Source organism: Peromyscus maniculatus, chromosome 4, assembly GCF_049852395.1.
Source record: "Peromyscus maniculatus bairdii isolate BWxNUB_F1_BW_parent chromosome 4, HU_Pman_BW_mat_3.1, whole genome shotgun sequence".
NCBI lineage: Eukaryota > Metazoa > Chordata > Mammalia > Rodentia > Cricetidae > Peromyscus > Peromyscus maniculatus.
In genome coordinates this window covers 104,951,505-104,977,185 of record NC_134855.1, presented here as the reverse complement: position 1 = coordinate 104,977,185, position 25,681 = coordinate 104,951,505, and the positions used below count along the sequence as shown (strand labels likewise).

The following is a 25,681-nucleotide window of genomic DNA, read 5'->3' as shown; positions in this document are numbered from 1 at the left end:
CCACCGTGTGGGTGCTGGGAACCAAACAAGTGTCCTCTGGAAGAGCAAGTACCCTTTACAGCTGAGCCGTCTCTCCATATTTATTTTTTGTGTATTTGTGTTTTGCCTGCATATGTCTATATGTGACATGCACAAGTTACAGGCAGCTGTGAGCCATCATGTGGATGCTGAGAATTGAACCTGGGTCCTTTGGAAGAGCAATCAGTGCTCTCAACCACTGGGTCATCTCTCCAACCCCTTGTTAGCATTAACATGTACTAAGCCTTATCTAGCCTTCATACTTTATGAAGTTCTCTTTGATATGATGTATGATCAACAGGGCTGCCTGAAGGGTTAGAAATTTTTTTGTTGTTTTGCTTTTTTGAGACAGGGTTTCTCTGTGTATCCCTGGCTGTAATGGAACACTTTCTGCAGACCAGGCTGGACTTGAACTCAAGAGACTTGCCTGCTACTGCATGTACCACCACTGCCTGGCTAGATTTAGGATTCTTACTTTTATGTGACTAGTGAGTGTGGCGAACAAGGCTCCAAGGACTCTGAGTGACAGATCTCCTTTCCTAAGAGTCACTATGATTGGGGAAAGATACATGATTCTGGGCATGGTCTGGAGGTGAGGTCTATAGTGGTGTATGCACACACCTGTGTAGGAGCATGTTTGTGTGGTGTTGCATGGGTATGTGTGCACCTGTGGAGGACATAGGTACATATCAGTGTCTGTATGGATTTCTACTTTTTTGAGGCAGGGTCTCTTCTCTCTCTCTCTCTCTCTCTCTCTCTCTCTCTCTCTCTCTCTCTCTCTCTCTCTCTCTGTTTTTTGCTTTTTGTTTGTTGTTTTTTTGAGACAGGGTTTCTTTGTGTAACAGCTCTGCCTGTCCTGGAACTCACTCTGTAGACCAGACTGGCCTTGAACTCACAAGAGATCCACCTGCCTCTGCCTCTCAAGTGCTGGAATTGAGCGGCGACCGGCCGGCAAGAGACAAGATCTCTTAATAAGACCTTATACTCATTGGCCACTTGAACTCAGTGGACCTGCCTAGCTCTGTCCTTTCAGCTTTGGGGTTAGAGGTGTATGCCTGGGGACCCAAACTCCTATTTTCATGCTTGGGCAGCAAGCGCTCCACCCACTGAGTCATCCTTCCCATCAAGTGATGCTCATTACGGGTATCTAAACACACCTCCTTTTTCACTTTGCATAGAGTCAGAGAAAAGTGAGAACAGCTTTTCCCAGTCAGTTCTTAGCTCTGTCTCCATCGTCTTTCCACCCAAGTTCTCCTTAAGCATACATCGTCCAGGAAGGAACGCGGTGAGGGTGGCAGCAGGCACTTCAGCCTTGTGCCACCGCACGAAGCGGAGTAGCTGTGAGAGGGTAGCCACAGATGCTCTGCTGTCCCTTCAAAGGGAGACGGACTGGGGACAAAAGGTGCGTGCCCTTAGGGACGGCCTCGGCGCTGCTGAGCCTCTGCCCCGGGCCCCGCCCCGTGGCTTTGAGCAAGGGGTGGAGCCTCCCGGGGCGGAACCCCTAAGGCGGGAACCGCTGTGGCTTGCTGGAGTTCTCCGCGGCCAGCACCGCGTGGTAGTCCCAGCAGTCCACAGACTTTGGACTGTTGGAGACATGGTCTGTACCCAGAAAGAGAGCGTCGGGACCACGCTTGTAGTCGGTGCCGGCTATGAACTGGCAGCATCGTGCACGCCCGGAAGAAGGCAGCGGGGGCCAGGCCGCGCTGTGTCTTTAAGAATGCTCTCTTGCTCTTAACAGAGACCGTGAGTAAGGTGGCCCCTAATTCCAAGGGAAACCCTTAATCTGGGTCTTTAACTGGGTCAGGAGAGATGGATGAGATTGCACTCTCTGGGCGTGGAATTTGGGGAAGTTACTAATGGCAGAGGGGGCGCCTCCACTTTGAGGCAGAGCCCGCGCGGCTCTGGTCATTTTGAACAGGGCTCATGGAGAGAGCAGTTGGGCTCAGCTCCAAAGGGAGGAGAGACCCTCACCTGAACCCGAGATCCATGGTGCACTGCCCTTCGTGACTCCGGGAGCCCAGTAGCTGGTGAATTGATGGGGGTGAAGGCCGGAAGTTTCAGGCTTCAGTGATTGGGTGGGAGGGCCAGGGAAACTCTGCTACTGTCTGTCAGTTGGGGCTTGGCCACTGAGCTCTGCACTTTCCTGGGCTGAGAGGTGCAGCTGCCTCAGCACCACATTGCAGTACACAGGGAGTTGGCAGCCCAGTGCCTGTCTGGCTCCTGCAGGGCACAGTGGTGAGGCTTAGTGGTCTAATCACACAGGGGAGGGTTGTGAAGTCACAGAGGAAGTGGGATGCTGCAGCTGGGGACTGAGGCTGGCTACCCAAGGATGGGGAAGATAGTGCCCAGACAGATTCTGTATTTTCTGCCTGTGGAAGGGAGCCTCTGGGACTGGCAGGGCATATCTGGTGCCCAAGGTGGACAGATGAGTCGGGTGAGGCCACCCTACTGTAAGGGTCCCCCTCCCCATATTATACAGGAATAAAAACAGTCTCATGCCCACCCTCTGGCAGCCTACGTGCCACCCCCAGTATGTGGAAAGAAAGCAGCTGGCTGAGGGTACACCCTGCCGTCTCCACTTCCCTTCCCTAAACCTCTTCCGAGGCAGCCCCGCTCTTGCTCCGTCCAAACCCAGCTCTCTGCACTTTCTGTTCCTCTTGAGTAGCTGGCACCCAGGATTTGAGGTACCAGGGCTCTGGGGACTATGTGCTGGGAGAACAGATGTGCCCGGCAAGTCACCGCTGACCCCCACCCTCCTCCTTCTCCAGATGCAGAGGCCTCCATGGCTGTGATAAGCCTGCTGTTCCTGGCAGTGATGTATGTTGTTCACCACCCCCTGATGGTCAGTGACCGCATGGACCTGGACACGCTAGCCAGGAGTCGGCAGCTGGAGAAGCGAATGAGCGAGGAGATGCGGCAGCTAGAAATAGAGTTTGAGGAGAGACGGCGAGCCGCTGAGCAGAAGCAGAAAGCAGAGAACTTCTGGAGAGGAGACACGTCCAGTGACCAGTTAGTGCTGGGGAAGAAGGACATGGGATGGCCGTTCCAGGCCAGTGACCAAGATGGGGGGCCTCTGGGCTGGATGCTGGGAAACATGTGGAACACAGGCCTCTTTTGCCTTTTCCTCATCTTTGAGCTCCTGCGGCAGAACATGCAGCATGAACCAGCCTTCGACTCCAGCAGCGAGGAGGAAGAGGAAGAAATCCGTGTTGTGCCCGTCACCTCTTACACCTGGCTCTCTGATTTCCCCTCCCAGGAAGCCCTGGAATCCTTTTACAAACACTATATCCAGAGTGCCATCCGTGACCTGTCCGGCACCTGTGAGTTTGTGGAGAGCTTTGTGGATGATCTCATTGAGGCCTGCCGGGTGCTCAGCCGCCGGGAGGCTCACCCGCAGTTGGAGGACTGCCTGGGCATTGGAGCTGCCTTTGAGAAGTGGGGGACCCTCCACGAGACCCAGAAGTTCGATGTCCTGGTGCCCATCGTCCCTCCGCAGGGCACGATGTTCGTCTTGGAGATGAGAGACCCGGCGCTGGGCCGGCGCTGCGGCTCTGTGAAGGTGGACTCTGAATGCATCTGCAAGCACGAGCAGGTCCTGGGGGATGTGCTGTGTCTGGTGCACCACCACAGGGACCACTCAGCCATCTCCAGCAAGTGCACGAGCTCCATCAAGGCGGCTCTCTGCACCGGCTCGCACCTGGACGTGTGTAAGACCGTGCAGTGGTTCCGCAACATGGTGAGCAACGCCTGGGCCCTCGTGGCCCACAAGTATGACTTTAAGCTCACTCTCCCGCCGTCCACCACCACCACCACCACCTGCAAGCTCCGGTTGGATTACCGCTCGGGCCGCGTTCTGTTGATCAGTTTGGTTCTTGGGGTGCAGCGGGAGGATACGTTGGTCTACCTGGTGAGTCAGGCCCCGGGGCAAGAGCAGCTCACCAGCGTGGACTGGCCGGAGTCCTTCGCGGCCTGCGAACACTTGTTTCTGAAGCTGGTGGGGCGCTTTGCCCCTGAGAACACCTGCCACCTCAAGTGCCTGCAGATCGTTTTGAGTCTTCAGGACCACCAGACGTTGCCCCCGGGAGCGTCCCGCCCCGTCCTCACCTCTTACCACTTCAAAACGGCCCTCATGCACTTGCTGCTGCGACTGCCCCTCACCGACTGGCAGCACAGCATGCTCTCGCAGCGGCTCCAGGACCTCCTCTGGTTCTTAGGCCGAGGCCTCCAGCAGCGGTCTCTCCATCACTTCCTCATTGGTAACACCTTCCTGCCCCTGACCATACCCATCCCTAAGACATTCCGGAATGCTGAGCCCGTCAATCTTTTCCAGCACCTGGTGCTGAATCCGGTGGCCCACACACAGGCGGTGGAGGAATTCCACAACCTTTTGGCCCAGGTGAAAACACTGCCTTGCCCCCCACTGGCTGGAGGACTTTAAAGGAAAGGCCATTAAAAAAAAAAAAAAAAGGTAGAAGAAGGTAGTTCTGATTCCTCAGGCTGCAAAGAGTTTATTTCTCACATACCAGAGGTGTATGTGACCTTCACCTTGCTCACAGGCTGCAGCCAGCAGAGTGGGGCGGGTGTGTGTGTGTGTGTGTGTGTGTGATGTTTTAGTCTCCTGACTTTGGTCATGACACAGAGAAGGGAAAAGGACATGGGGACAGATGTCCTGGGGAGAGTTTGCTGCTGAGGAGCTGAGATCTTAAGTTGTGTTTCTGTGTCAACACTGGAAGCAGACGCTCCAGAGATACCTCCATCCCAGCGGACTTCTTTTCCCGACCTGCTCCATGCTCCCTTTGAAATGGCTTGTTGCACTGTTAGCTTCCTTCCCACCCAGACTGATGCACTCCACTTCCCTCCCTCAAATTGTCAGCCACAGTCCCTGCTTCAGGATGTAAGTTTTCATAACTTAACTAGTTGGAAAATATAAACAAGGTATGTCTTTTTTTTTTTTTTTTTTAAAGTACGTACATTGTCCTGGCTGCCCTGGAACTCTATCTGTAGACCAGGCTGGTCTTGAACATGGAGATCCGCCTGTCTCTGCCTCCCAAGTGCAGGGATTAAAGGCGTGAGTCATCACTACCACCCTGACTTTTTCTTTTCTTCTTTTTTTTCCCCCCTGAGACAGAGTTTCTCTGTATAACATTTCTGACTGTCTTGGAACTTCCTTAGAGATCAGGCTAACCTCTAACTCACAGAGATTCGCCTGCCTCTGTCTCCCTATTTTCACACAAATTTATAGCTGTTTTTATGTATCTGAGAAAAGCCCTAGAACTACCCAAATATTTGTTAGTTTTGATTCCTAAGTATTAAGTTAATGGTGACCCATCCCATGATTGAGAGGACGTAAGCACCACCTGATGGCCTTTCTAGTGCCTGGAAGCAGTGTTAGAAAGCTCTGCTGCTACCTCTCCGTGGGCTCTGAGAGGAGCGCTTTGTTTCTGAGGGAGCTGCTCTGTGCGCTCTTCTGGCGATGACTTCCTAGTCTCCCTTCAAAGATGACAAAGAGGTTACTTGAGCTTTGTGGTTTTGAAGAGAGGGGTCATCACAATCTAGGCCCGTGGCCAGGCCTGGACAGGAAGGTATGTGGAGCCGTCCAGCTCTGAGAGGCCTGATTCTAGAGACTGATTGGCGTGTTTCCCCCTTGTTCCAAACCTTCAGCATCTTGAAGAGTCTTAAGACGTAGTTATGGGTGTGGTTGTTTTGAAACATCAAGGCTGTTCTGTACCCAACACTGCCAGGAAATCTGCTGGGAAGGAGACCCTGGCCCGCCCTCTGACATGCCCTCTGCAGCTGGTGAGGGAGAAGGTTATCAAATGCTAGCCTTTGGGACTTCTGTTGAGGAATCCACACCCTCCCTACCCTAGAAAAAAAATAAAAGCATTCTAGAAACTGATGCCAGTCAATATTTGAAATTCTTGCTACATAGAGATAGGTAATATGTTCCCATGTTACCTGCTTTCCAGGTAAGAGGATGTGGTGATGGCTCTGTGCAGGTGGGATTTCTGTTTTTCAAATGATCATATACTAATCAAAACTATCTGCTTCTATCTTCACCTCCACTAAAAAACAGAGGCTGTTTTCTGTATGAATCAGAATCTGTTCACTAACAACATTCGTATGTACCTTCCCCAAGAAGTTCTTGTGCCTCTGACGGCTCTAGCTACTATATCCTGGTGTTTCTCAGTGCACCTTAAAACTGTGGTTTGCCCTGTGGTCTCCAGTGGCATGGCCAGTGGCCAGCAAAGAGTAACTCATAAAGTTAAGGAGCATCTAAGTTATTAATTTCCATGGTACCTAAACCCAGATCTCGACCAAATTCAAAGCTCTTAGTAACGACAGACAGCATGCTCTAGGAGTCTTCCTGCTGGGGCGGGAAGATGGTGGTGTGATTGCTAGGTCGGCAGGGCTCTTTCTCATCGAACAGACAAGAAAGAAAAACGTGAAATTAGGAGCGGGGAGAAGACTACAAAGGGAACACCAACAAAGCTTGGGTGGGGCAGAAGGTACAAGAGTGGACAGGGTGTGTGTGTGGCGTGAGTAATGGGAAGAACAGACCTGCCGTGCACGGGGAATAGTCTTAACAATGAAATGGGGAACCTCTCCAGATAGGAAGCTGAACTTGATTGTGATACCGAACCTGGCAAGCTCCCAGGATGCAGCGCCGGTTCCAGTGATGGGAATGAGTTCAGTGAGCATTGTAGACACTGGTGTTTTTGCTTAGGAATTCACTCGGTCCTCACAGTGTAGCCCCATCACACCGGTTCTTTGTTGTACGGAGGAAGAAACTGAGGTATGGCAGGCACCTGGAATAAAGTACCCGCCCTAGCAACCTTCCCTGTGGGCTTTGGAATGAAACAAGATTAACCGGTCCAATAGCTCTGAAAAGCAAAATGCATCATCCTGGTTTTAAGATCAGGACAGTATGTTATTGTTTGAGAGTTCTAAAATTAATTGTTCATAGCCCAGGATTTAGGCAATGAGGAATTCCATATTGCATACAAAAATTAAAAGTATTTGCTCAGAGGCCAAAAATAATGTAAAGCAATTTCCTTTTTTTTTTTTTTTTTTTTTTTCTTTTCCCTTCAGTTTTCGATACAGGGTTTCTTTGTGAGGTCCTGGTTGTGCTGGAACTGACTCTGCTTCTGAAGGCCAGGTTGGATTTGAACTCAGAGATCCACCTGCCTCTGCCTCCACCTCAGGAGTGCTGGGATTAAAGGCCTGCTCCACCACATGGCCAAGATATCGAAAAGCCCTTTCAAGAGGCTTCAAATCCCCTTTGCTCTCAGTAACTTGATGGTTTAAATCAGAAACTTTGTTAGGGTAAAAGCCAGTTTTTGGCTGAAAAATTAGCAAATTTGTAGCCAAAGGTTGCTTGTTTAGCCAATTGGTAACTATTGTTCCTCACTCGAACTAAGGTTGTGTCTCTTGGATTTTAAGGAAGTAGAATGTGGTGGAGGACAATCCGCCTTCTGGCAGCCTATCAGTGGGGGAGGGGCCGGCCACTTCTGTACAGAGGAATTGAGTTTCACATGCCTCTGATAGCAATGATAAATCACTTAATCTTTTGGCACCCTCAGTAGCCTGAACTCCAAAACAAAGGCAGCATTCAGAGTACATGTGAAAGACCTGCCTGCTCTGGGCATGCCTGGCCTCCAGACACTGGGTATGGAGCTGGCTCGGAGCCAAGCAGTCAGCCTAGGAGGCTCGTTATTGCCCCAGAATAGCCTCCAGCCTTGTCCAGTGGGTCACAAGCATCTTTCATTTGTCAGAGGTTCCTACCCGGTTCTTCAGGGATCCCAATTCAGAGCCACCTGTTCCTCCTCCAATGCTTGGTGATCTTAGTTTGGACATCAAAGCCTCCTCCAATAAGAAGCCTTCAGTGTATCCCAGAAGGCTTTCCTGGGGAACCGGCAGGAACCAAACCTGACTGGGGCTAACTGGAGGGAGATGGAGATGCAGAGAATTCTAGGTAGGAGAGAGCTTGTGTGCTGAGGAATTGTGGTAGAAGCAGGCGGGATAAAGGCAAGTCTGAAAAAAGGCCTGAGGGGGTGGAGGAAGGGAGGTGAGAGGATCAAAATGAGGCTGAAGAGCCTTTGGGGGCGGCGGGGTGGGGGCAAACCCTGTGGGTCCTTGTTGGCCCCTTTGGAAGTTCCCAGAACAAAGGAACCTTTGAAAGGGTTTCAGACTTCTGGGAGGAAGTGGTAGGAGACAAGTGGGGATGAGATCAGGTTCACACTTGGCAAACGCTATTGTAGGCCCAGTGGCAAGGGGGTGACGTGGATGGAAAGGTGAGCAGCCCGCAGAGATTTTTCTGAGCAAAAAGCTCAGTAATGGATAAGGTGGGGAGCATCCAGTCCTGGGTGCCGATGTGCAGTTTCTGGGTGGCTGATGGTAGCATTCAGGAAGGTGAGGAAGACTGTAATCTTTTCTTTCCATAGTTCCACTGTCCTGGGGTATCCATGCTCAGAAGTGGGTTTAAGCTCAGAGAAAGTCTGTGTTAGTCTGCAGTAACTACACTGGGTGTTAGGGATTCTATCTAGTATAGCTCCAAGCCTTTCTCAGGGTGAGCTTTGAGCACAAAAGCCATGTCCTGGGTTGACACACTTCAGTTAACAAGAACAGTTAGCCAGAGGTGGGACTACAGAAGCCAAAATGCAAGGTTAGTCCATTTAGAGACTGCCCCAGAATCACGGACTTTGATGGATTAGATTTTTGTTTTCATTTTGGCTGGTGGTTGTTGCAGAATATTATCTTAAGATGTGTTACATTTGTTCATGCTGTGGAACATTTGTTTAATGATACAAAGACGTGTTGTATTCTGTTGTGTTGCATTTGTTTAACTCTGTGAAGCTGTGTTACTTTGCCTGTCTAACACACCTGATGGTCTAATAAAGAGCTGAATGGCCAATAGCGAGGCAGGAGAAAGGATAGGCAGGGCTGGTAGGCCGAGAGAATAAATGGAAGGAGAAATCTGGGAGAAGAAAGAAGAAAGAGCAAGAGAACAAAGAGAGGAGGATGTTAGGGGCCAGCCACACAGCCACACAGCCAGCCATGGAGTAAGAGTGAAAGTAAGATATACATAAGTAACAAAAAGAAAAAGCCCAGAGGCAAAAGGTAGATGAGATAATTTAAAGTTAAAAAAAAAAAACAACTATCTAGAAACAAGCCAAGCTAAGGCCAGACATTTATAAGTAAGAATAAGACACTAGGTGTGATTTATTTGGCAGCTGGGTAGAGGGACTCCCAAAAGTAAAAAAACAACCAACAACAGGTGGTGCTGTCTACATGGTAAGTTTTACAGCCTGAATGGCACGTTCATCATGGAGTCAGTTGTGCTAAGGTCTGGGGCCATGTTACGCCACTCTGCCTCATCCTAAAGTGTTTCTGGGAGAACAAGTTCATGCAAAAGCAAAGTAGCTTTAAAAGGTAGCTTCTGGGGCTGGAGAGATAGTTCATTGGTTTAGAGCATGTGTTGCTCTTGTAGAAGACCTGGGTTCAATTCCTAGAACCCACGTGGTAGCTCACAACCATCTGTAGCTCCAGTTCCAGGGGATTTGATGCACTCTTCTAACCTCAGGCACCAGACACGCATGTAGTGAACGAGAGACCCAGGCCTCCGCAGAACTGCAGCCATGGCAAAGAGGCCTGAGCAGGAAGCCCCACCACCACCCCTGACCTCCTGACTGCTCTGACCTTTTGCCCTAGCTACAGAGAGAGCCATGAACTCTTCACCCCACAGGGAAGGCCCAATCAGAGGCGGCGACTGCCTGACCTTTCCCCTAGCTAACACCCACCCCATAGGGAAAGGCCAATCAGAAGCTGTGACCATCTCACCCCATAGGGAAAGGCCAATCAGTAGCTGTGATCACCTCGCCCCATAGGGAACGGCCAATCAGGAGCTATGAACACATCACCTCATAGGGAATGGCCAATCAGAAGTGGGCAAACAAATCTAGGTGCTGAGGTTACAATGTTGCAATTCCCTAGGCCTAAGAGAACCAATCAGCCCAGCCCAGAAACCCCTAACCAGGGTTGGAGCCAACCCCAGGTCTGTAATCAGGCAGTCTTGGAATTCCCCAACACCCCCCACACTCCTGTCCCCCACACCCCACACTCCTGTCTGTGTCGTCCCCCCCCACACACACACCCCACACCCCCACTCCTATCTCACCCACACACCCCACACACCCCCACACTCCTGTCCCCCCTACCCCTCTTCTAGCCACCACAAAAACCCTTGTCCCATGCTGCTTGGGGTCTCTCCTGCTCTGCTGCTTCCTCAGTTGGATGGAGAGGTCCGAGTTAACTCATATAAAAAATTCTTTGTTTTTGCATCAGATTCAGTCTCTTGGTGATCCTTTGGGGAACTGGACCTTGGGCACAACATTTGGGTGCTTACCTGGGATCCCCAAGCCCACCATGACGACCCTCTGCTGAGTCTTTAGGCCAACAACAACCAACAACCAACAGCCTGGTACCTTTCTGAATTGCCTGTGTTCTGTTTCTGATTGGTGGAACTCCTTCTGTAAAGTCTGTATAAGATCTAGGCAGATGTGCTGGAAAGATCACAGGCTGGTGCCCCGCCTGCAGGGCTACAACGGGTTCTCGACCACCCTAAGGAGGGAATGTAGGGACAGGAGATACAAAGGAAAAGACACCAAGTCTAGATTCTGATCAAGGTGCCACTTTATTTCTCTTCCACAAAGGTTTATATAGTTCCTGCAGGGTGGGGGGAGCAAGAAGCTGTCATCTGCATAGGGTGGGGCAAGCTAACAGGATGTTTGTATAGGATGTTTACAGGGTGAGAGGGTCAAGGGCTCTGACTCCATGTCCTGTTGCTAGGCAACCTGACTGTAAGATGATCTAGTTCCCTGTCTTATGGGGGGTCTGTATTTTTCCACTAACTAGAGATTCTGTCCTTGTCCCTGATAGGCTGGGAGACCAGGGGGATGCCCTGGGATCCCGCTGGAGGGTCGGATGACCCTCCTGAGGGGGGATGGACCCCCCACCCCAGTACCTCTGCAGAGACTGAGTGGGTCACATCTACCAAGCCCTTAATTTGGAGTCTCACTTTCGGATCTGTACACAGCCGTTTGGTTTGTCTGTCATGGTGTGTGCATCTTTGGTCTGTTTCTGTGGTTGGAACATCCTGAAATAATGGGCCAGAATTCCAGCTATCCTCCTACCCCACTGAGCCTCTTCCTTGACCATTTTAAAGACTTCAGGGACTGGCCGTCAAGATGGATGGGAACAGCTCTGGAACCTCTGTCAATGGGAGTGGACGTCCTTTCAGACTAACTGGCCCATGGAAGGCACTTTTAACCCATCTCTCATTAGCAGGGCTAAGGATGTCATCTACAGACAGCCGGGACACCCCGACCAGGTTCCCTGCATTAATATCTGGGAGGACCTAGATGTGAGCCCCCCACCCCCCACTCCCACCCCCACCTTGGCTGAAGTCATTACTTACAACCGACTCAGGGGGATCTTCAACAGTGTTTGCCTTGGGGGTTGGAGATGCCAAGAGCTCCCCCAAGGATCCCAAGCCCTCAGCCCCCCTGATTCTAGAGGGGGGACTAGAGTAGGATATCCTATCCTCACCCCACCATATCTCCTTCACACACACACACTCACACACACACACACACACACCCCGTACAACCCCAGGATGGGCCCCCTCCTCTGACATTGCCAGATGCTCAGGGGGAGGCTGAGCCCATGCCGAGTGCCCCTCGCACCAGTGGAAGAGTGCCCAGGAAGCTACCGCCTGTGAGCCGGACTCCACTGCTCTCCCCTTCGTGTGATAGGCCTGCTTGATGATCAGGGCAATGAGGTTTATCAGTATTAGACCTTTGCCACTGCTGACTTGTATAATTGCAAAACTCAGAACCCCTCTTTCTCTGATAACCCCAAGGGTCTTATTAACCTGTTAGACTCTGTTGTTTTCACTCATCAGCCTACATGCGATGACTCCAGCAGATCCTTCAGATCCTTTTCACTACAGAAGAAAAGGAGTGCGGTTTTTTTTTTTTTGTTGTTGTTGTTTTTCCGAGACAGGGCTTCTCTGTGTAGCTTTGTGCCTTTCCTGGAACTCGCTTTGGAGACCAGGCTGGCCTCGAACTCACAAAGATCCACCTGCCTCTGCCTCCCAAGTGCTGGGATTAAAGGCGTGCGCCACCACCGCCCGGCAGAGTGCATTATTGTTGAGGCTCAGAAGCTGGTTCCAGGAGATGATGTGTGTCCCACGGCCAACCAGGCCCAGATTGATGCAGGCTTCCCCTTGACTCACCCCTAATGGAATTTCAATTCACCAGAAGGTAGGGAGGCCTCAAAGTCTACTGCCAGGTTCTAATGAGGGGTCTCCAGGTGGCTGCTAAGCACCAACTAATGCGGCTAAAATTTACAGTGTTGAGCAGGAGTTTAATGAATCACCATCAGCTAACCTTGAGAGACTGATTAATGGAGACTTTTAGGGCTCCCTCTCCCATGGACCCTGAGGCAGCTGAGCACAGGTCAGCAGTAATCCTAGCTGTTGTCAATCAAGCAGCACCAGATATTAGGAAGAAGCTCCAAAAGACAGATGGTTTAGCCGGTAAGTCGGTGAATGACTTGATGGGGGTAGCAAATAAGGTACAAGCCAGACTAAGGATGGAGGAAAATGAGACAGGAGAGGGCTAGGGGAATGGAAAGGGAAGCTAGAGCAGCTGCAGACGGAAAACAGGCTTGCAACATGGTTCGAATGCTACTGGCAGCATCGGCTGCAGATCCAGAGGAAAAGCAGAGACAACTCCACCGCCTGACCCGGAACAAGGTAAGGCACCCTGGAAGAGCAACAAGCCAAAGCTGCAAAAAGACCCATGTGCTCAATGCAAGGAAGTTGGACATTGAGCCCAGGAATGCCCCAGAAAGAGGAACTATAAGGAACCCTGTCACGTACTGGTGGCGGAAGCAGGGGAAGAAAGTGACTTAGAAATAAGATATTAAAGCTGCATCTTCTCATGGACTCATACAGGATAAAGGTCTGAGAATGTGAAGGCTTAAGTAAGCACCAAGAATAACTTAAGTTCTGAGTGTCTGAGGATATGAAAAGTTCAGAAAGTACAAGAAAGTGATTTTTTTTTTTCCCCAAGACAGGGTATCTCTGTTGTTTTTTGGTGCCTGTCTTGGATCTTGTTCTGTAGACCAGGCTGGCCTTGAATTCACAGAGATCCACATAGCTCTGCCTCCTGAGTGCTGGGATTAAAGGTGTGCGCCACCACCGCCTGGCTAAGAAAGTGTTTTAAGTGAAAGTTCTGAAAGTATAAGAAAGTGATTTCATGTACATGAAAGTTCTGAAGGTATGAGAAAGTGACTGAAGGGAATGGGGTTTGGACCCCCTCCCCAAACCTAGGGTATTTCTACACTTGGAGGGGAAGCCTGTCCAATTTATGTTTGGTGACAGCCCCCCCAACCCCGGTCCCATTTTAAAGAAAAAACTTGAGTACTGGGGCCACAGGCATGGACCAATACTACTCATGAACTACCCGAAGACAGGTGGACATTGGGATGGGCCGAGTACCTCACTCTTTCCTGGTCATGCCTAATTGTCCGTACCCCCTTTTGAGGCCATTGCCTTGCTTGTCAAAGATGTGGACTGCCAGAGTCCAGCTCTGGATGAGGGCAGGGTCTGAAGATGGGTGGATGCAAGAGCAGTGACGGAGGAAATACTTCTTACTTTCATTTTAGGAGAGATGGACAGAGAGGAAGCATACAGGAGTCATCCCCAGTGGGACAGAGGATGTATGGAGTTGGGGGAAGGAAGTGAGGCAGGCCATGGTGGTTGGGAGAATCTTGCAGCCTTACTGGCTAGCAGCCAGAGTGCTTCTTTATTTATACAGAATTGAGTGAGCAGGGATACATCCCTGATGTTCCAAAACATAGATCATATCATTTTTGTTTTTGGACATGTGTTTCACTTCCTTTTGCTCATCTTTTAGTCATCATTAATAAACTATGACAGAACAGAGTTATTACTTCCAATCATTTTCCCCCAAATTTTGACATCATTAATAAACAGAGGTATCATTCTTACTCATAAACCCCACAACCCAATTTTTGAGAATCTAGAGGCATATGCCAGCCTGTTCGTAAGCTTTGGTTGCTTCAAGGACACTAGATAAAACAAAATCTTCAAGCTACCCTGGACATTTTGCCAAGTCCTAAGCAGTGTGTCATTAACTCTTAATGGTCATAGTGCCCAAGAAAAATCCTCAGACTAAATCTGCTGCAGTTATTATTCAAATTCTGGCATAATACAATGTTTATATTTATATATTTATAGAATTTGTCTATATGTCTAATCCTGGCATTCTGTTGTTCCTTGGCCATATGACATTATAGTGGCTCTGCATGAGCTAACTCTTCTAAGAGAGGGAGGTCCTGACACCTCATACTTTTATCATCTTTCCACTCCATATTTGCTCATCAATATGTCTCTATGTAGGGCAGAGTTGTGTGTCACGTAATTGAGTGTACAGTGAAAGAGGCTTATACTCTGAACTGTGACCAACTCCTCTAGCCCACTGAATCTTGTTGACCTTTTTAAGTTTACTTTGTTTTGAATATCGTGTTCCTGTGTAAATACAGGGACAGATGTTTCAAGAATGTCTCATAGCCTCATGAAGAGACCTCTGACTTCTTTATATGTCACAACCTCCAAGGAATAAGGAAGACATTCAAGTAGATAAGGTTATCTCCCTAAAAGTGGGAGGAGTAGTATGTTCAGGACTTTCCTGGGGAAGCTTAGAAGCAGCATTCCTGGGAGAGGGCATAAATGATTCATAAGGAATTTTCCATCAATCCAATATCTTCAAATTGCACAAATATTAAATGTGCCCCAAGTATGCAACAGGTGGAGATGAAAACCAAAGGTGGCGTGGTGGCCATCATGTGGCTCAGCTTTGCTGGATCTTTGTTAAGCAGCTGTGCTGGCTTTATGACTTCTGCCATTCCATCCAGATGTGGCTGTGCCAGCAGACAAGTTCACCCTAGGGCAAGAAATGACTGTGACCGCATCTCATGTGGTAGAAGAATTTCTCAAGCAGCCTCCCGAGCGCTGGGTGAGCAATGCAAGGACCCACTATCAGACCCCACCACCCCCTGTGAATACATTTCGCCTCATCAATGGCCTTAAACCCAGCCACCCTGCTCCTGACCCAGACTTGGACAACCCTTTCATGACTGCCCTGAGATACTCAGCCAAGTTCATGGGACATGATCTGATCTGAGGGACCAACCAATGCCAGACGCTGAATTCACCCGGTACACCTTTGGGAGCAGTTTTGTCAAAGAAGGAAAAAGATATGCAGGCAAGGTGGTGGTGATGGAGGGAGAGGACATTTGGGCTGAGACTCTGCCCCCATGGATGTGGCCCAGAAGGCAGAAACTGATCACCTTGACCAAGGCCTTAAGAATGAAAAACAGACAGTCGCTAGACATTCGCCATGTCACATCTACATGGTGTTATATATCAAAAAAGGGAACTTCTGACAGCTGAGAGAAAGACTATCAAAAATAATTTAAATCCTAGACTTGCAGAAAGCCCTATGGCTCCTGGCTAAGCTGACAATCATTCATCGTCCAGGACATCAAAAAGGGAACTCCCCAGTTACTTGGGGAAATCAGAAGGGAGACAAGACCACAGGAAAATACAGCTACAAATATCTATTTGTTTTTATAGATACATTTTCATACTGGGAGAGGCTATCCCCACCAAACATGAAACTGCCCAGATGGTGGTCAAGAAACTACTTGAGGACATCATTCCCAGGTATGGTACACCTGTTCTGATTGGCTCCAACAATGGACCCGCCTTTGCAGTGCAGGTAACTCAGGAAATAGCAAAAGCACTTGGGGCAGATTGGAAATTGCATTGTGCCTATTGACCCCAGAGTTCTGGTTAGGTAGAGCGCATGAATTGGACCCTAAAAGAGATGGGGTAGCCCTCCTCCCCTTCGCCCCATTCGGGTACAAAATTCCCCTTACACCATCAGGCTTACACCATTTGAGATCGTATTTGGAGGACCCTCTCCTGTCCTTCCCAACTTGCAGTCTGACTTGCCTACCGAGTTCAATGATGTTGACTTGCTTGCCCCCTTACAGCAGCCTTGGTGTTCAAGGACACCTGGCCGAGGTTGTAACGGTGTAGGAGATGGCTCTACCACCTACTCCACATCAGTTCCAGCCCAGGGACTGGGTTTCTGTCAGAAGACACCAACACAAGACCTTAGAACCTCGCTGGAAGGGACCCTACGTCATGATCCTGACCACCCCCGCTGCCATCAAGGTTGATGGTATCGCTACCTGGGTATACCACTCACATGCCTGTACAGCTCCCTGGCAAAGCACCAGGTGGTCCCATGCCAACTCAGTCTCCCTATCAGGTTGTTACATCCCTGGACACCTCCCCCAATTCCCCCCCCCCCCCCCCCCCCCCCCGCCCCATTTCCTACTCCAGCCAAACTAGAACTTCCTGGCCGAAGTACTACTGCAAAACAAATGGGGATTAGATCTTGTGTTTTTACAGCAAGGTAGGCTTTGTGCAGCCTTAGGGGAGGAATGTTGATTCTACGTTGATTATTCAGGAATAGTAAAAGAGTCACCCGCCAAAGTTAGGGAGGGACTGGCCAAACGAAAAAGGGATCATGAGCAATCTGGTTCGAATCTCTGTTTAATGCCTCTCCGTGGTTGACTACCTTAGTCTCCACATTGCTAGGGCCTCTGCTGATCTTAATACTTTTACTTTTGGGCCCTGTGTCCTTAATAGGCTGTTTGCTTTCATTAGGGAAAAGATCAGCGCAGTGCAGTTAATGGTACTACGGTCTCAGAATATTCCATCAGAGACCTTCAGAGAGAATCCAGTGTTGGAATTCCTGGCCACTCCCCCAGCTACATGACCATGCATGTGCTGGCAAAACAATTAGTCATTCCAGGGCTTTACATCCTATGTAATCCATGTGCCACATGATCGCGTAATTTACGTGCAGCGTGATCATGTAATCTATGCACATGCATGGTATAGCTCAGTAAGCCCGTATGTGCATGTCCAGAGGAATCCATAAAAAACAAGTCACAGACTCCTCCCCCATCCCCCCCATGTCCTCCATAGGCCTAAGCACATTCTCTTCTGTCCTTCCTTCCCTAATAAACTCTGATAGAGGGTTTTGTCCTGCCTTGTGGCTTTTCTCGAATGGTAACAGTGCCGCTTAATGAATAACATTGCGCCGCCACATAAAACCAACATCCATGATTGGGTCCTTTAGAGTTACTTCTAGAGGGGGGAACGAGAGACCCAGGCCTCAGCAGAACTGCAGGCATGGCAAGGAGGTCTGAGCAGGAAGCCCCTCCACCACTCCTGACCTCCTGACTGTTCTGACCTTTTGAGAGAGAGAGAGAGAGAGAGAGAGAGAGAGAGAGAGAGAGAGAGAGAGAGAGAGAGAGAGCCATGAACTCTTCACCCCACAGGGAAGGCCCAATCAGAGGCAACGACTGCCTCTGACCTTTTCCCCTAGCTAACACCCCACCCCATAAGGAATGGTGGATCAGAAGCCATGAACACCTCACTCTATAGGGAAGGACCTATCAGGAGCCACCTGGGAGGGCCAATCAGGAGCAGACAACTCCAGGTGCTGATGCTACAAATGATGCAATTCCCTAGATCCAAGAAAGCCAATCAGATCAGCCCAGATATCGAGGACTGGAGCCAATCCTAGGTCTGTAACTAGGCAGTTTGGAAGTCTCCGTCTAGCCACTATAAAAACCCTTGCCCTGAGCTGCTCAGGGTTTCTCCTGCTCTGCTGCTGTGTCAGCTGGACAGAGAGGCCTGAGTTAACTGAGTTAACCTGTATTATAGACATTTTGTTTTTGCACCCGATTCAGTCTCTTGGGGATCCTTTGGGGATCCAGACTTTGGGCACAACAGTGAACATAAGAACAGGCAAAACACTCATACATACAAATCTTTTTTTTAATTAATTAATTTTTTTATTTAATGTGCATTGGTGTTTTGCCATGGGTGTCAGGTCCCCTGAAACTGGAGTTACAGACAGTTGTGAGCTGCCATGTGGGTGCTGGGAATCGAACCCAGGTACTCTGGAAGAGCAGTCAGTGCTCTTAACCACTGAGCCATCTCTCCAGCCCCCTAAATCTTTTTTTATAAGTATCTTTCAGCAAAGGGCAGAGCTTAGTTACCAAAACGAGGGCTGCTAATGACATTTAGTAGGCAGGCAAATGATGTCAAGGATGTTAAAAAGCTACACCCTGGCCCTCTTTTTTTAATAAAAAAGGGTGGTAGGTAGATGGTTTCCAAAAAGCTTTTTGTAAGAATGTGGACAAAAATGTCCTTCATTTTAGCGTGTGTGTGTGTGTGTGTGTGTGTGTGTGTGTGTGTGTAGACATATGAAAACACAATGCTCTGGTGTATATACACAATCTTACACAACAATCTGTGTGTACATGTGCATATGCAATGCTCTGGTGTGTATATAGATACGTACACACAATGATCTGGTGTGTATATATACACACATGCATATACAATGTTCTGGAATGTGTGTGTGTTTATATAAAGGCATACACAATATCCTTGGAAGTTATACATATACATACACAATGTTGTAGAGGGTGTATACACAGGTAAATACAATGCTCTGGTGTGTGTGTGGTGTATTCACATATATACACAATGTTCTGGGGGGCGCGTACACATGAATATACTGCTCTACATTCCTTTTGCCTGCCTGGAACTTCCAGTAAGGATAGCGTTTTGCTACCCACTCTGAACAAGTCTCTTTAAGGGCAAAGAACCTCACTTCCTCAGAAAACTGCCTTCTCTCTCTCTCTTTTATTTTTTATTTTTTGGTTTTTCGAGACAGGGTTTCTCTGTGTAGCTTTGCGCCTTTCCTGGAACTCACTCTGTAGCCCAAGCTGGCCTCGAACTCACAGAGATCCACCTGCCTCTGCCTTTCGAGTGCTGGGATTAAAGGCGTGCGCCACCAACGCCCGGTTGCCTTCTCATTAAAACCCAAATTCTAGCAAAGCAGAGCTTTTGCCCGCCGGGATCCACACGTCCTACTCCTGGCGGCCGGGGTGTTTTCAAACTTCTTCGGCGCAGTCCTCAAGCCCCCCGCAGTAGACTTCCCCGCGGGACGCCCAGGCAGCTTCAGTGGCCACCCTTTCATCAGCCGCCCCGTGCGGTCTGCGCAGGCGCGCCCCGGACCACGCCCCCGCGCGACGTCACGCGGCGGTTACCGCGCTTCCACGTTTGGCGCTCGCGATTTAAAACTAACTCGGGAGCCGCGGAGAGCTAAGATGAGGACTCCGCGCCCAGGTGAGCTCGGGAGGGTCGGGGCGCGGCGGGCAGGGGCAGGGCCGAGGGGCGCTCGCGCGGGCAAGTCCGGAAGGGACGAGCGTGCTCGGGGTTCGGCCGGGGCCCCGTGGCCGGGGGGTCAGGGGCCGAGGCGGGGGAGGGGAGAGGAGGGACGTGGGGGGATGCGGGGCGCTGGGCCAATCAGGGCGCAGCTGCAAGTGGCGTCCGGGCTCCGGCGCTGCCCGCGCTCCGGTTCTAACGGGGGGGTGGGGTGAGGTGGTGTTTCCTCCGGACTGGACGTTATTCGGGGAGCTGTGAAAGCGAAGTGGTGGCCGCTCTGTGTTGAGCGTACGCGCCTTTATTTTGGAACTGATTCAAAAGTCGTGAGCGCTCCCTTTGGGACAGACCTTGGATCAGCTGCGGAGATACACAACAGAAGAAGCCTGGGCACTGGAGGTGGAGACTGGAGGATTATCAAGGTTATCCTCAGCTATAGCGAGTTCGAGGCTAGCCTGGGATAAGTGAGACTCACTCTGAAGGAGAGTGGGCGGGGAGGCAGCGGGAGGGAGAACAAAACAGATACATACCCCTTTCCTCTTGGGGCTTGTGTTCAATTTGGGACAGTCCAGGAAATATTTGACAGATAAGGCCTAGTGCCGTGACTCCTCTCTGTTCTGGACTGGAGATTTTTAAAGCAGGCATTGGAAAGAACGTTACAGGCAGAACAGCGTGTGCAGAAGTGAAGATTCAGAAGTGAAGAGCCTCGACTGGGCTAGGGACTAACTAGAACATCGTAACTAAGCTTAGTGAGAATGGACAGTAGGCAGGACCTGGCAGACCTTGATAAGAGGTTTGGGATATAGTTACATTTTGGACATGTTGCCTGTGACTTCCTGGACAGGTGCTCAGGTGAAGGGGTCTGTATCTACTGGATGAGTTTGACAGAGGTCCATAGGCTGAGAGGCAGCGTATAGACAGACCTTGTGGACAGTACACATCCGGGACCAGCACAGAGAGACCGGATGAGAGGAGGGCATTAGTTATTCTGAGTGCTGCTGAGTCTCAGGAGAAAGGAAGCCTGGAAGTGCCCACACTGGTTGACCATATGCAAGTTGTCCTTAATCACAGCAAGACTGTTTTCATGGAGCAGTAGGAATTCGGAGCAGAGCAGAGCGGTTGAATCTGTATTTCCAGCCTCCTTTTATTTTTAATATGTTCCTATAAAGTGTTATTGTGTATATTGTAGTTACATTGTATCACCTGTTCTGGAACAGCAACGTCTGCCCAGCTGCTCTCTCCCTTCCTGGCTCCTTTTCTCCCTTCTCCCTCCCTCTCTCTACCTCTCTGCACATGCCAACCAACCAGCCGAGGGTGAGTGCTATGCAAGTTCTCTACCACCGGGCTATACCCAAAGCCAGGTATATGTTCTTCCATCTAGGGTGATGGTGAAGCGGAAACAGAACATTTGCTTTCCTAAAATTTTGTTAGCTGGTAAGTGATGAAGCCAGGTTTGAAGCAGTGCTTTCTGTTTCTTAAATCAGGGGTAGGGATGAGTGTGAGTTAGGGTTCTTTTATCTCCTTCCAGAAATCTTGTGTCTTGCTCCAAACAGTAGGTCATAGTCACTGCCATAGCCACACCATGAATGTGTCATGAGCAGTGATGGTACTGTTCTGTCGCCCATGTGGTTAATATCACCCCTCTGTGTCCAGCTCATTTTCTCTTACTCCTAGACGTCAGGCTTTTATTCTCCAACCTATAGTCTACCACTTTTCACCGCCTATTACCATCTGGTGTTCTTGTTCCTTCCTTATGTTATGTTCCTGGTCAGTCACTCTAATCACACGCTTCCCTGTGTCCTCTTACTTCCTTACAGGTTCTTGGCAAAGCCCACAGCCCTGGTTAGTTTAAACCTGTTCTGCACACTTGACAGTGGCCAGAGAAAAATCCTCGGGGATGCCAAATGGTTGGTGTTGGGGCCTTCAAACTGTCCATCAGTTACACCACATTTCCTGTTTCATTCATTCTATTTCCAGAGGGCCATTTCTCCCTTCCCTTAGCTCTTCAGCACCTACTCCTTGCTGATCGTCTAGATCACTTGCATTCATTAATGCAGTGAAAACAACGGAGAACAGTGACTTAGTTGGTAGAATCCTTGTCTGTTTTTCCTCCCATCTTGTGCCTCCCCAGCCCATTTGCTGGTTGCTGTCTCCTGTAGTTTTTGAAGTATTTTGGGACCCGTTTCAGACATCAGCTCTTCTCCATTGACGTATTTAGAGAGCTCATCCAGTGTGTTAAATGAAGACTCCGTTGGTGATTTCCAAACTTATCTAGCCTGGAATTGCCCCTGAATTCTATGATTAGATAGTTCATGGTGCAGTTGGATGGCTAGGGAATGTGAGCAGTCTAAAGCTGTGGCCTTGCCTCCCGCCCCACACCATGCTTCTCCTGTAGTTTCCACAGATCCTGGCACCTGAGTCAGCTGTTGATGATAACCTTGGAGCTAGCCTTGAGTCTTCTCAGTCCACATTTCAACAATCAGGAAATATGCTCACTTTCTCTGAAGGCCTCTCCGGCGTCTGGACACTTCTGACCTCCCGCGTTGCACCTGTCTCCTCATCTCCTGCCTTGCTATTGACAGTCCTCTTCTGATTGGTTTTCCTGCTAAGTTCTCGTCTCCTCTTCAGTGTGTTCTCGCTGTGACAATCAGAGGGGTCCTCTGTCCTCCTGAAGCTCAGCTTAGCTCATTTGCTTCCTCCTTTCTCGCCGCATTTAAGAGGCAAAGTCAGGGCTGGGGATGTGGTTCAGTTGGTAGAATGCTTGCCTAGCATCGAGGTTTTGATCAACCCCCAGCCCTGGGTTTGAGCCCCAGTGCCACATAAACCAGGCATGGTAGCATATGCCTGTAATGCCAGAATGCACAAGATGGAGGCAGGAAGATTAGAAGTTCAAGGTCACCCTCTCAGCTGTTGGAAGTTTGAGGCCAGCCTGGGCTACATGAGACCCTGTCTAAATATTTTTTAAGGGGGGGGGGAGGGTGTGTAAAGTCGTTACAGTGGCCATGAGTCAGGCTCGGATGCTCCTGCTAGTTGGTCTTGCATTGCTCTGGCTAGTGTTCTTTCCTCCATGGTCCTGGAGAGCCTGAGGCTTTGTTTGTTCTGGAGAGGCCTTGCTGCCTGGCCTACTGCATTCTCTCACACTGGGCACACATGTGTGCCAGCATGTTCCCACCTTTGGCTTGTGTCCCCTGCTTCCATGTGGTTTTCCCAGACTCTGCGTGCCTTTGATTCTGCTGTAACCTTTTTGGTAAAGCCTCCTCTGACTACAGTATTTATAGCGACCTTGCCAGTGGTGCATGCCTTTAATCCCTGCACTTGGGAGACAGAGGCAGGTGGATCTCTGAGTTTGAGACCAGCCTGGTCTTATAGAGCGAGGCTACACAGAGAACCTCTCTTGAAAAATCAAAGATTCCTCCCAAAAGCAACTTTACTGATAGTTCCTGTCTTCCTTATTCCTTCCCTGCTTCATCCCCCTCCCCCAAACATGTATGCCCATCACACACACCATCTGTTTTCTGACTTTTCAGAAATACTCGGTACCCACTCCCCGAGTCCAGCAATTGCTAACGGTTTCCCGCCTTTACTTTTAAAGCAAGTTACCCTTTTCAGATCACTCCACATTTAAGTTGTTTCTCACGCATGTCCTCAAAGCTGTGATCCTCATCTTCATCATGTCACTGTGGTGCCTAAAATAGTAAAAAATCAATTCCTTAGACTAAGGTCTAGACTTTATTCTAGATCTCCAGAATTTCCCCCAAATGTTGCTCTTAGCTATCTTTTTGAGCAGGGATTGGCTGAGAGTGTCTGTGTGCTGCTTTTGGTTTATATGATCAGTTGTTTCTTTTCATCCAAAAGAGCTCCCCTGGCTTTTTTGATAATTGGCTTGTTACTTTTACTTGTTTTGAGACAGGGTGTCACTGTGTAGCCCCTGCCTGCCTGGAACTTGTTACACAGACTGGCCTGCTTCAAGCTTGCAGTGTCCTACTGCCCCCAGGGTTATGGGCACGTGCCATTCAGCCCAGCCCTTCTTTTCTGTGCTCCCTGGCACCACTACAGTTGGTGTCTCAACACTCCTTAGCTGGACCAGTACCCCACGGACGGCTGAGCTTCGTGTCCTCTAGATAACCAGTACTCAGGCACAAGCCCAGGAGGCTGTGCTATAATGGGATGCCCCACTAGACTTTAAATCAGAAGCCTTGGATTTCAGTCTGAGGTGCACCAGTCCTTGTTGGGGTGTTTTAGGCATGCCTTATTCAGGGAACTACCGCTTCTACCACAGTGTTCTTGTCTTTAATGATATTACGTTTTCATTCATTTCGTTTTTTGAGACATGTCTCATTATGTAGCCCAAACTGGGCTTGAACTCTTTGGCAACTCTCCTGCCTCAGCCTCCTAGATGCTGGAATTACAGGTGTGACTGTAATTGTTTTGTAAACTGTCCTATTCTAGATTTAGCTAAATGTTTATTTATATCCTCTAACTTTTTCCTCTGCTCTTATATTTCTTACAAGGTAACATTTAGGTTAAATATTTCTGACAAAACCATTTCCTAGGCAATTCTAAGAGTTTCCTGTGGTTGGGGCTGGAGAGATGGCTCAGCAGTTAAGAGCACTGGCTGCTCTTCCAGAGGACCCAGGTTCAATTCCCAGCACTGACATTGGCAGCTCACAGCTGTCTGTAACTTCAGTTCCAGGGAATCAGACATACAGGCAAAATGCACATAAAATTAAAGTAAATTATTAGAATTTCCTGTGGTATCACATCAGAAGCTGCATTTGTCTGCTTGGCTAATGTAGTCACCATTCAAGACTTTTGTAGTTTGCATGTGATTGCATGTGATATGTGGCCAATTTTTAGGAATGCCGTGTGTGTGTGTGTGTGTGTGTGTGTGTGTGTGTGTGTGTGTGTGTGTGTTACGTATTTCAAATGTTTTCCCCCATCTTCCTGCTGAGACACAGAGGAGCTGGGATTAGAGCCCAGCCTGTTTGACTACAGACCAACCTCATCATTGCTCAGCACCAATATCTCCCTGGCCTGATATTGTGGATGATAGATGTCCTTCTGCTGGTTTGTGAGCTTATCAAAGGCAGCAACTTTGTCGCAGTGCTGGGAATGTAGCCTGTCTGTCCTCAGACGTGCTAGGCAATGCTCTCCCACTCAACTCCATCTCCAGTCTTGCCTCCTAATCCTTTCCTGTGCTGTGCTTGAATATACAGTAGCTGTGAAGTGGGTATTTGTCCGTTACCTTTCTCTTTGCTCCCCACTCCTACCCCACCAAAAAACCCAAACTGTAGAGTGTCTAGCATTGTGATTCTAGGACTTAGCAGAGAATGTGCAATGGGCCCCATGACAGGCCCAAGAAATAATTCTGTTGAAGGTTTCTTGAGCAAGTATTTTGTTCTGTGACTGCCAGAAACAATGACTAACTCCTCTCCGAAGACCCGTGGACACCAGCACGGTGTTTTGTCACCTTCGGAACGGGTGCTGTCGGTGCCCCGCACCGGGAAGGCCCCTCTCAGTACCCCTAACACTCCAGTCCTTGAAGACTTTCCTCAGAATGATGATGAAAAGGAGCGGTTGCAGCGGAGACGCTCCAGGGTCTTTGACCTGCAGTTCAGCACAGACTCCACTCACCTGCTGGCCTCCCCCAACAGGTGAGCGCATTTCTGCCTTGGCTCTGTTTGGGGTGGCATGGCTGCAGGGTCCTGGTGCTCCGTAGTGCTTCACTGATGCTAGGCACAGGAGTTTTCTTGTTTCGTTTTGTTTAATATGTTTATTCTGTGTGTGTGTGTGTGTGTGTGTGTGTGTGTGTGTGTGTGTACACATGTGTGTGTGTGTGTGTACACACATGTGTACACGTGTGTGCGTGTGGAAGGCAGGACAACTTGCAGGGTTAGTTTTGTCCCACTTTGTGTCCCAGGGATCAGTCTCAGGTCATCATCAGGTTTGACGACCGAGCGCCTTTACCCACTGAGCCATCTTGCTGGCCTCCTGGGTTTGTGTTCTGAAGTAACTGTAGTGTAGATCCTTGCTAGAATTTTTGTTTTTCATTTAGGAATATTGATGCTTCAACTACCATATCCAAGTTCACAAACACACAGATTACAGAACACTACTCTACCTGTATCAAGCTTTCTACTGAAAATGTGAGTATTTGGTGGTTTCTATTCATTTAGACAGGATCTTGCTTTGTAGCTCAGGCTGGCCTCAAACCTGTGACCCTTCTTCTGCCTCACCTCACTTCAGGTGTGTACCAAC

General features: G+C 49.4%; 2 protein-coding genes across 9 annotated transcripts in view; both read left to right on the top strand.

The window, feature by feature from the left end:
* Window positions 1-1,480: 1,480 nt before the first annotated feature.
* Window positions 1,481-5,914, top strand: Itpripl1 (ITPRIP like 1). 5 transcript variants are annotated; one of them, XM_006986462.4, is made up of 2 exons: window positions 1,481-1,761; window positions 2,787-5,914. In XM_006986462.4, exon 2 carries the CDS (start codon window positions 2,801-2,803, stop codon window positions 4,454-4,456), a length of 1,656 nt encoding a protein of 551 aa, XP_006986524.1. In that variant the 5' UTR covers window positions 1,481-1,761; window positions 2,787-2,800; the 3' UTR covers window positions 4,457-5,914. The 5 variants fall into 5 exon arrangements, with proteins under 5 accessions (XP_006986524.1, XP_015860511.1, XP_076426697.1 ...); XM_016005025.3 differs by having other exon boundaries at window positions 1,566-1,765; XM_076570582.1 differs by having other exon boundaries at window positions 1,663-1,770.
* A 13,343-nt stretch (window positions 5,915-19,257) lies between these two features.
* The window catches only part of Ncaph (non-SMC condensin I complex subunit H), a 29,584-nt gene continuing 23,160 nt past the window's right edge, over window positions 19,258-25,681 (top strand). Inside the window, exons 1-3 of one of the 4 annotated variants that reach the window (XM_076570578.1) lie at window positions 19,258-19,387; window positions 24,837-25,077; window positions 25,479-25,569. In XM_076570578.1, coding sequence (XP_076426693.1) covers window positions 19,369-19,387; window positions 24,837-25,077; window positions 25,479-25,569 — 351 coding nt within the window. In that variant the 5' untranslated portion in view covers window positions 19,258-19,368. Of the gene's footprint in view, window positions 19,388-19,523; window positions 19,888-24,836; window positions 25,078-25,478; window positions 25,570-25,681 lie in introns of those variants that run through there. The other 3 variants (XM_076570579.1, XM_076570580.1, XM_076570581.1) reach the window with 3 other exon arrangements.

Coding starts and splice junctions, on each gene's coding strand:
- Itpripl1 (XM_006986462.4), top strand. CDS start 2,801: ATGGCTGTGATAAGCCTGCTGTTCCTGGCAGTGATGTATGTTGTTCAC.